Source organism: Stegastes partitus, unplaced genomic scaffold (assembly GCF_000690725.1).
Source record: "Stegastes partitus isolate 25-593 unplaced genomic scaffold, Stegastes_partitus-1.0.2 Scaffold726, whole genome shotgun sequence".
In the NCBI taxonomy this organism is placed as follows: Eukaryota; Metazoa; Chordata; class Actinopteri; family Pomacentridae; genus Stegastes; species Stegastes partitus.
Window position 1 is genome coordinate 403,144 of NW_007578457.1, and position 10,184 is coordinate 413,327.

The following is a 10,184-nucleotide window of genomic DNA, read 5'->3' on the forward strand; positions in this document are numbered from 1 at the left end:
CACTTTTATTATGACATCATGGGTACCACACATTCAGGTGAAGGGACACTGATCATGCAGTGCAACCTTCTGAAAGAAAAAGCCACGCACCCCCACTTAAACACTGCTGGAGGCCAAGCAGACCCTGTACGGAACCAGCAGTCCCAGCAGGACAATATGGCCCACCACAACGCAAACACTGCTCAGGCATGCCAAAGCTCAAGGCCTCCAAACTCCTCAGATCCCAATCCAGTCGAGCAAATGCACCACAACAAGCTCAACAGAGGCCCCACGGGACCCAGAGGATCCACTGCTGAGTGTCCTGGTAGCAGACACCACAGGACACTTCCAGAGGTCCCGTGTCCATGGCCCGACATGTCGGAGGTGTTCTGGTGGCATGAGGGAGATTTTAATGTGGTGTAGATCTTCACAGTGTAGATTACAATCTTGTCAACAAAAAAGAGCAAAGCTTCAGCTGATATAAATGAAACCTTTATTCAGACCGTCAACAATCAGCCTATTAAAAGGTGGACAGCAAAGTTCAATCATGGTGGAAACAGGTTCCAAGACGTCAACATTGTTAGTCTCTACTTGAAAATAGAACAACCCCAGACAGGCTTTCTCAGAGGACACAAATGCACGATTGGAGACAGAAAGAAGAAGAAGACAGTGAGCAGGATGTGATCCAGTGAATCAGGGTGGCCTGTCTGGGAGGGATTATGTCACCTCCACCACCTGCCTCAGCTCCTCTATTAGGGAGGCCAGCTCCTTCTCCAGACTTATGATGAGACCTGAGGACATACGAGAGGGACAGACGTACCATTATTGACCAAACCTGGAGCAGCACATTCAGCAGGTAACTGTACCATGTGTGACAGCTCCACACAACATCCGGTCCATCTAACGTCAGCTCACTATGGGCACATATCAGAATCTGAGTCCGTTTATAAATGAATGTAAATGTCAAAACCTGAATCATTGTCAAATAAATTTGAATTTAAATCTCATAAGTTACATTTCTTAGATTGAAACTGGATTCCAATAAACTTGAAATTGCATTTATTTTTTGAATTTTGAATTTAATTCAGTTGCTTTCAAATTGTATTTGATCTTCAGGGAGATTCAGCTCCGACGTTCAGTTGTCATGCTTCATTCAGACGTACGCTCCGTCACACCGGGCCACATCAGCCGGGCGCTGAAGAGGAGCAGCCGTGTGAAGCTGCTGCTGCTGCTGGCACCACATGACGGAGGTCCAGCCCCAGATGAAGCATCATTGTGTGTTTTTCATGGAAGTTAAGTTCATGTTTTGTAAGCTAGTTAATTGTTTGCTAGGTAGCTAAGACAACTAATGTGAACTATGTGGATAAAAACAGGAAATCACTACCGAAGGGCTTGTTTTTTATTTAGAACATAATAAGATAAACACCTGAATGAGCTTCCTCTGTCTACAGGAGTCTCTGCACCTGGACTGGAGCTACAAAGGAACAGTCCAGACATTAGATCTGCATCGCCTACTGAGCTATTATACTGGTTCTGCTGAGAAACAGTTGAAGGAAAGTCATCTGATCTGCCCAGTCAAAGTTAACATCACCTTAGTGAGACAAATGGGTGTTACAGACTCAGAAAAACGACCACCTATAAAGGGCTGAATCAGCAATCAGTGGCTGAGATGTCCACCATGCCATGGAAAAGAATTTCCTCCTTCTAGAATTGTTCTGAATATTTCCCCCATTTAAATGTTTAGGATCATCAAACACTTTTATTATTTGCTAAAAGGGATGCAAGAGGGGATTATTAGATCATCATGTAAAAAAAGTCCTTCGTTGTCCAATGAAGTAAAGAATTTGCAAAAATGGTTGAACTTGGAGGTGAAGGCAGATGAGAGGATGCCAAGGAGCAGGTGTGAGCTGATTTCTAAGGTCACATCCTTCTTTTTCTTTCTCAGACTCAGGAAAAGTCTTCCAAGCATACGACACCTGCAGACTGGCTACTGTCATGTGCTTTGCTGAGGTATCCTGTAGGGACACATTCAGTTATTTCAGGACAGTTGTTGGGCTTCTAACTTGTTCCAGAAGGACTGACCACATGACCCAATTACTGCTAGACTCACTGATTACCAGTTAGTTTGAATTAATGTTAGATTTTCTTGCTTTTTAAAACCTTACAAGGCCAGACGCCCCGTCGTATTTGAGATGTGTGAACTGCGTATGAGCTTCAGACTGCTCCTACATCCTGGGTTGTGGTCACAGGTCATCAGGCCTGAACCGTTTATGACCCTCAGCTCAAGAATTCACTCCCAGAGCATCAGGATCTAAATCCAGGCTAAAATCTGCTTATCCTACTGAGACCAGAGATGCTAAAAATCACTGAAAGACATCTTACCTGTGTTGGCATTGCTGCTGGCAATAAAGCTGATGACCAGCGGCAGCCGGTTAAACTGCACAATCTGTTCAACACAGAAACACAGCAGACATGTCGTCAGGAACACCCTGTGATGCTGAGGAACCAGTCCATCATTCAGAACTTCTAGACTGGACTATTGTAGTTCCTTATTATCAGGATGTCCCAGTAACTCTCTCAGAACCCTGCTGCAGCATGTTGGATCAGCTGGAGGGTTCTGAGAGAGTTACCAGAATGGGAGGCAGAGCCTTCAGCTATCAGCTCCCAGTCTGGGTTCTGGAGGCAGACACCCTCTGTGCTTTAAGGTCAGGATGAAGACATTCCTCTGTGATGGAGCTGATAGTCAGAGCTGCTCAGATCACCTGCTTGTTCTCTCTGTGGACATCTCGATCTGGAGCTTCATGTCTCTGACCTCCAGCCGCTGGCCTCACCGACCCCCAGAATATTTATATTCATATCTATTGTTCTGTTCTATCACTGATCTCCATCTGCTATCCTGTTATCTCAACCTCCCTCATCTCCACTCCCACCCAGCCAGTCCAGGCAGATGGCTTCCTTCCCTGAGCCTGGTTCTGTTGGAGGTTTTTTCCTCCCTTGGCGGGTTTTGGTTCCTTTCCACCAACCGCTTGTTCAGAGGAAGTCCAGAGGCTGCTCTGGATCGTTGGTTCTCTGTTTAACTCTGTGAGGTCTGTTCCTGACTGTGTTCAGGCTGTGAGATGACACAAGCTGTAAACTGAGCTGCACTAATAGAACTGAACTGAATGTGCAGTCATTCTTCTGCTGCATATATTGGGTGCCTAATAAATACACAGAAACCAGGAACTGACCAGGCTAACAACAACACACATTCAGCAAACTGCAAGAAGCCCTCTGTAGCTGGACATGAATCCTGACCACCAACAAACCTAAACGTATGCGTTATGTGGAGCCAGAGGTATTGTGAGCAATCGTTTGTATTTCAGTGCTCTAAAGAAGCAGAGTACTGAGGAGGTCTGGGGTATAAATATTCTGCTATCTGCTTGAATCAAAAGTGATTATTTAAATTTCACATTCACACGACAAAGAATGTGGACAGAACCAGTGTTCAGGGGGAAGCAGACAGCTGAGACCATTCCCCTGTCAGTCGCAGACCTCAATGATCCATAAAGGCTGAATGAATGATTTGGCGCCATGCTCATTATCAGTGGACTGATTGGTGTAAAGCTGGAGTCTGACCTGGTAGGTGTTGTAGTAGCAGATGATGCTCTTGTTCTTGGAGAGGCCCAGCTTGCTGCCCTGATCCGTGGCCAGAGCAAAGGTGGACAGGAAGCCAGGTCTCAGCGCATGGACTGGGGCGTTGTCATTGGCAACTGCAGGGATCCAATGAGAATGTTAGGATGTAGCCATACAGCAGCTATCCCTAACCCACTCAGTGGATACGCTTCCTGTCTGCTCAGACCACTCATTTCAAATACTGCCTTCCAAAAGATCACATCTATAATGAAACAGATGTGTTTTTATTTCCTTAAAGGCGGAGGAATAATGTACACGTGATCCATCAGAACCACTGACAGTCACTGTTGAATTAACAGCAGGCTCTCAGTGATCCTACCGGGTCAGGGTCAGGGATTCTTTTCAGATGATAAACCCTTGCATACACAGGTAAGTCCTACAGCAGGAGAGAGAGGATGGATCCTCCACAACACGCTGGGTTAGCTGTTACAGCAACATCCTCTAGAGTGTCCAGATCAACCAGGTAGGGCGTGTTTTACTTCAACAAGCATTTAGCAGTTGGTGAATAATCACCACGACCAAAGAAAACTTTTCTTGGAGCTGTCTCGTAATTAAAAGTGGAGTCTATGGCAAGCTGCCTCAGCAACACCTGCACTGGATATGTACTGCAGATATCACTCATTTAGTTTTTTCCTTTTCAGGTATCCACAATGTCCATCATTAGTTCTTGTCCTGCTCCTTTATGCCTGATCTGTAGCCAGCTGTGCAGCATGTTCATCTCCCCGGTGAAGGATTAATAAAGTTTATCTTGTTTTTTTTTTACAGATATCTACGATTATGACTCAAATTGCGAGCAGTGTTAAAAATCTACAGTTTAATTTCAATGAGTTATAATTATAGTTCAAAACATCTTTTATTCCCCTCAAAGCACCATGTCAGAACTGTCCTTCTTAGAAATCTTTCATTAGGTTTCAACTAGACAGAAAGATGCTGTAGGTATCTTGAACTGGCAGTCTAACAAGTCAGAGTGTAGTTACAGACTTGAATTAGAGCACTGACAAGGCGACATGATGTCTCAGATATCTGCAGCTCCATCAGAAGCTCCTCTCACTGCAGCCATCACCTCGTATGGCAGCAGCCTGAGGCCAAAGCTCTGGGACATGTCCACCACGTCTCTAATGAGTTAAGGTCTCCGTGTCCACTGCCTCCTTGCTGATGGGCTCCTCCCATTTATGAGCATTTTCCAGCCATCCTTTCCAACACAACAGCTACGCTTACTTCTGTTCAGATGTTTTCTGGACCAGTATCCAATGGGAAGCTTCCCATTAGCAGCTTCACACACAGCAGTTCAGACGAGTCACACTGACGTTTACAATATCTGCAGTTATTATCTGACCAGTTCAAGCGTAGCTCCAGATATCTCTGACTCTAGTTCTGACTGGTCAGAATGACATGATGGGTATCAGACTTGTCACAGTGCAACTAAACCAGGAGGAAGTTGTTCTGAAACTCAGCTGTTAAATGTTGAACCAGCTCGTCATGTCAATGTGCAATTCTGAAGAACTGTAGATACTAATCTGCTGTTGTTCTCACTCCAGCACTCCAGCTCTCTTTCTGTTGCATTTACTCCTAAAATATGAGAATAAATTATGAGCTCATATAAGCACTAAATCTGTTGTGGCAAATGAAATCACCAGCATCAGTAAACAAAATGAAGACTGAGAAGTTAGAGAAGGTTTCTTACCCTTGATAACTGGAACGCCATCCCGGTCTGTCACCACAATAGCATGAAGACCTTCAACACTTCAGCAAGACATACAGCAGGTTGTGCAAATTAAACACCAATAGTTCCACTGAACAGAATTAACATGTTACTGAATAAGACTCACCTTTGCAGCTGTTTGTACAGGTATTTCTTCAAATCCTGCAGAAAAATGTTAGAAAACAGGATAAACAAAACAAGCTAGCCAGTCACCTTACTAATGACAATCGATCAATAAGTGAATCAAAGTGAGTGATGGGCTGATCAGACAGAACAGATGCAGACCACAGCAGTGACAGAAACTCCATTAAACACCAGCTGACTAAACGTTCATGCCCATGCCAGCCACCTAAATCCTCCTGGTCTATAAAATGTGGTGGACTCATTCTAATCAGATTCTTACAAGACTAAGAAGTCTTTAAATAAAATGTACATGAGGTTGTCCAGGCAGGACGATGTGATCCGGTTCCACACACAGCCTTTAATATGTTCAACTAAAGGGGAAAAGTCACATGACCATGACTGTGCTGAAACAGACACTGGCTAACACAGGACCGAACAAGTACCACGACCTGCTGTGCTCGGTTTGTGTCCTGGTAAAGCTTAAGTCGACAAAAAGCTCTGCAGAGCCTCCACATCCCTCAGCAGCCTCAGGTGTCCTCCTGAATCCCTGTCCTGCTTCCAGCTGGACTTTTCCTGCAGAGCACCTCACAGCGTGCTCTGGTAGAAGCTCTGACGCCCTGCCGCTGTTCTGCCTGCACTAGTTTCCTTGTCTTGTTTTAATCTGTGATTTGTGCTTGTACAGTTGTTCAGATCTGACCATGTTGTGCAGACAACAGCTGACTCGTGAACCTACAACGTATCGTCCTGTGTAGACCAACAGCGTGCTCAGTGGACAGTGTCGGAGTTCCAGTTTAACTGGTGATTATGTTGTCTGGGTACAGTTTTCTCTACCGTTGTTTCACCTGAAGGTCCCACTGAGATCAGAAATCTGCTGTACATGGAGACCTGCTTACGTTCAGCCCCGTGGAGTGAAATTCAGATGTTTATACTCTCAGATTCGTCATATCCAAACCCCAAAACATACATTTAGTTCTCACCATCGTAACACGTCGTTTCAGAAAGCAAACTGTTGGCAAGATTTTTTTAAAAGAGAGAAAGAAATGGGACGTGATCCCACAGGTGGACAGGCTGACGGATTGGCTGCCACACAACCGACCAATGAGCCACAGGCATTAATGTAACTGCACCTGGATCAGAACATTGTCCTGCAGATATTCCTGAAGCTAAAGCTTAAAGATCTTTGTGTCATGACAACATGCTAAAGTGGATAAGAGCATAACATCAGAGATCAGCTCCCATCTAAACCAATGTAGAAGTGATGTGGTGGACACCACAGATCAGTGCAGTGCGCTGTCCAGGTTACACTGAGCACAGACTACATAGAACAGATGACACGGGAAGGGTCTGTATGCATGTTAAGATTACGGGTTGCACATTGTTAGATGAAAGTGCAGACAGGTAGTGACAGGTTGTGTCTTTTACCTGTATTGATTGGTTAGAGATTGACAACAACCTGTCGCTACGGCGACGGGCAGAAAGTCAGCGGGCCAGGTTTGTGTAAATAGATCCTAAAGAGCAACTTGTCAGTCAACACACCGACCAAAACCCAACAGCAGCAACGTCCCTGAACAACAACACAGTCTCTGAAGTTTGAAGGTTGTTTTTCATGTAAATCATTATTTCATTAGTGAATAAGAACTTTTTTCTACATTTATAGTGTCTGTAGCAAGGACATGTCAGAAAATGGTTTCAGTTTCACTTGAACAGGACTGCCAGGGCGCCGTCCTTCTTCTGTCCCACATCTGACGTCTCAGCATCACAGCTCCTCCAGCAACGCTTCTTCAGATGTATTCTCCGGGTTTCTAAATCGACTGTCGTGTCTGTAAATATGCAGTCATCCCATTATTGGAATTCTTATCATCATTAGATTTGGTTTGGCACTTCTGAGTTGAATCTATTGTAGAAGTTTGAGTTCTGCAGGTTGTAGAGCATGAAGAGGAAAGAGTTGATGAGTTTGGATGGAGTGGTTACCAAAAACATTTTATGAGAAACGTGAACATGATTCACAGTTTGATCCACATACACGGTTCTGTGTGAGTCCTTTTGACAGCGCAGCTTCAGTTGGTACCGATACGTTAGCATCTGGAACAAAGCAGAACTGTGATGCTGCGTCTCCTTGGAAGGCTGCTGTGGGTTTGCCAGTGTGCGTATATCCGTTAATATACTCGAGTTAAGCTTGAGTTTCTGCTCCGTGTCCGTTACGGTGAGCGCACAGACTCAGCAGTGGGCCTGCTTTGTGTTGTTGCCATGGCAGCAAGGCTGTACTGTGATGGTCACTGAGTCACCTGACAGGAAACGGTGTGTTGTCACTTCAGCACATAAACTGTGTATGAAGCGTCTCTGTGATGTTTCTGGATGAATACTGATGCTGAAATGACTTAAACAACTCCCAAAGGCCCGAACCCGAACCCTTAAACAACTCCCCAAACGGACCGAACCCTAGCCCGGCTCAGCTCACTGGTGTCCTGTTGAAAGTTAAAGGGAAATCCTCCTTGGTCTGACTTTGACACATTGCTCCGTGACTTCTACGGATACGGGACCAGCATCCACACATGCAGCCCGATTACCGGAACACAGGATGTGTGAGAGGAGTCTGCACCAGACGGCCGTCTCTGGATCTCATTGTTCCGATCAGACTTGTTCACAAGTTTCTGACCAGCACGGCTAGTTCCGCTGCTTGTAGATGCACTTTACATGTGATGTTTACGGTCTTCATTATCTAGTCACTTTGTACGGACACCTAATTGGGCCCGATTGTGACGAATGAGCGAATTAAAGCTGCGGAGCGCAGGGGGGCCGTATGTGAGCTAGCACCGGGCTAATCCCGGTCCCCGGGTCCAGTGGACATCGGGGAGGACAGGAGCGAACTAGCACAAGGACAAAGCAGCTGTACTCACATCAGCCATGGCGGCTCCAGGTTTGGTATCCAGAACAACTAAGGGGGAAACAGAACCTGTTGGTTAAACGTCGTCACTGATGCAGCAGAACTCTGTCGACAAAATAAACCAGCTAACATGTTAGCTATTTAGCAAGACGATGTAGCTAACATTCAGCTAGCAGCAGCTCGATGCCTACGAGCCGAAAGTTGCGTCCAGCAGTAAAACAAAACCGAACTACGAACCCGTCCGTAGTCTCCTTCTTCAGATACCCTCCCAGCTACAGTCACTGAGCATCCAACAGCCAAACATCACATGACGGACTGGGTTCGTTTCCGGCTCTTGAAGAAGTGTTGAGGAGAGTCAAGACTGCGCAACATTGTTTAGCGCATGCGCACATACACTACCCGCGCTGCTCCTGCCGCAGCACGAGCTGGATGAAGACGAGCTTTTTTTTAAAAAAAAAAACTTTATTTACATATTAAGGCACAAACAGACACTGACTGGCAGGGCATTGCACAGAGTCAGGAACAGAGTACAGACAATACAAAATACTAATAAACATACAGAACAGAAAAACAAAAGCGAACCTGACCGGTGGAAGGACAGAGACACTCAATACCGTCATCAAGCTTCACAATACCTACTGAACACAGAGCCAGGTTTAAGCGCCTTCAGCTCTTCAGGCCTTCAATAGATGTGCAGAACTGTTTCAGTTCATGCAGAAAATGTTCAAACCTTGGTTTGCATTCTGCCCATTTCCTCTTATGAATGTGAAATTTCCCTAGAAAAAGCAGAATCTGTACAAAAAAAAAATAAAGTTGTTCTCTTTCTCCTTGTCTTAAATTTTAAAAAAAAAGTCCTTTTCTTTGATGTGGGTTGCTTGTCCAGTTCTTCTGTTGATGTAACTCTGAACATCCATCCAGAATATTCTAGTGAACACACAATGATCAAACAGATGGCAAACCGTTCCTTCCTCATTTCCACAAATCACACGAGAACATTCAATATTGACCGTAAAGCTCTCTCCAGTTGTCTTTGCTGGATATATTTTATGCATTATTTTAACTTTATTATTCAGACAGCATTCATCACCAACGAGCCACGTTTCTTCCAGTCAGCTTCACCACAGAGTGAGGTCCAAAAGAATTTTGTGGAGGGAACAGTTCCAGCATGCAAGAGATTCCTGATGAATGTATTCCAGCATTTATTCTTAGTCATGGTTTTTTCCTCGGAGTAAATGACATGACTGAGTGGAACAGTGACAGAGATCTCTCTTGTAGAACCTCCAACCAGCTGCAGCGCCGTCCTCAGGAAGGGTTCGGGTTAGGGGTTCAGTTTACAGCACACGTCATCTCACAGCCTGAACACAGTCAGGTACAGACCTCACAGAGCTAAAGAGAGAACCAGAGCAGCCTCTGGACTTCCTCTGAGCAAGCGGTTAGTGGGAAGGAACCAAAACCCGCCAAGGGAGGAAAAAACCTCCAATAGAACCAGGCTCAGGGAAGGAGGCCATCTGCCTGGACCGGTTGGGTGGGAGTGGAGATGAGGGGGGAGGGGAGGGTAGCAGGATAGTAGATGGAGATCATGGAACAGATCGATAAATATGAATATAAGTATTGTGGGGGTCGGTGAGGCCGGCGGCTGGAGGTCAGAGACATGAAGCGCCGGATCCAGAGACATCTGCAGAGAGAACAAACACAGAGCTAGTGACATGTAATGGTGGTTATACCTGTATGGAAGGAAGAGAGAGGAGAGGAGAGGAGAGGAGAGGAGACCAATGCATCATGGGAATCCTCCAGCAGTCTGAAGCTACAGCAGCATCACTGAGG

The 10,184-nt window shown here is 45.5% G+C and overlaps 1 protein-coding gene across 1 annotated transcript; it reads right to left on the bottom strand.

Moving 5' to 3' along the window:
* Window positions 1-449: 449 nt before the first annotated feature.
* Window positions 450-8,711, bottom strand: lamtor3 (late endosomal/lysosomal adaptor, MAPK and MTOR activator 3). Its single transcript, XM_008291209.1, has 7 exons — window positions 8,598-8,711; window positions 8,374-8,411; window positions 5,481-5,515; window positions 5,336-5,394; window positions 3,595-3,728; window positions 2,362-2,425; window positions 450-770 (listed from the first exon to the last, which is right to left on the bottom strand). The coding sequence occupies exons 2-7, from the start codon at window positions 8,380-8,382 to the stop codon at window positions 697-699; spliced, it is 375 nt and encodes a 124-aa protein (XP_008289431.1). The 5' UTR covers window positions 8,383-8,411; window positions 8,598-8,711; the 3' UTR covers window positions 450-696.
* Between the last annotated feature and the right edge of the window lie 1,473 nt (window positions 8,712-10,184).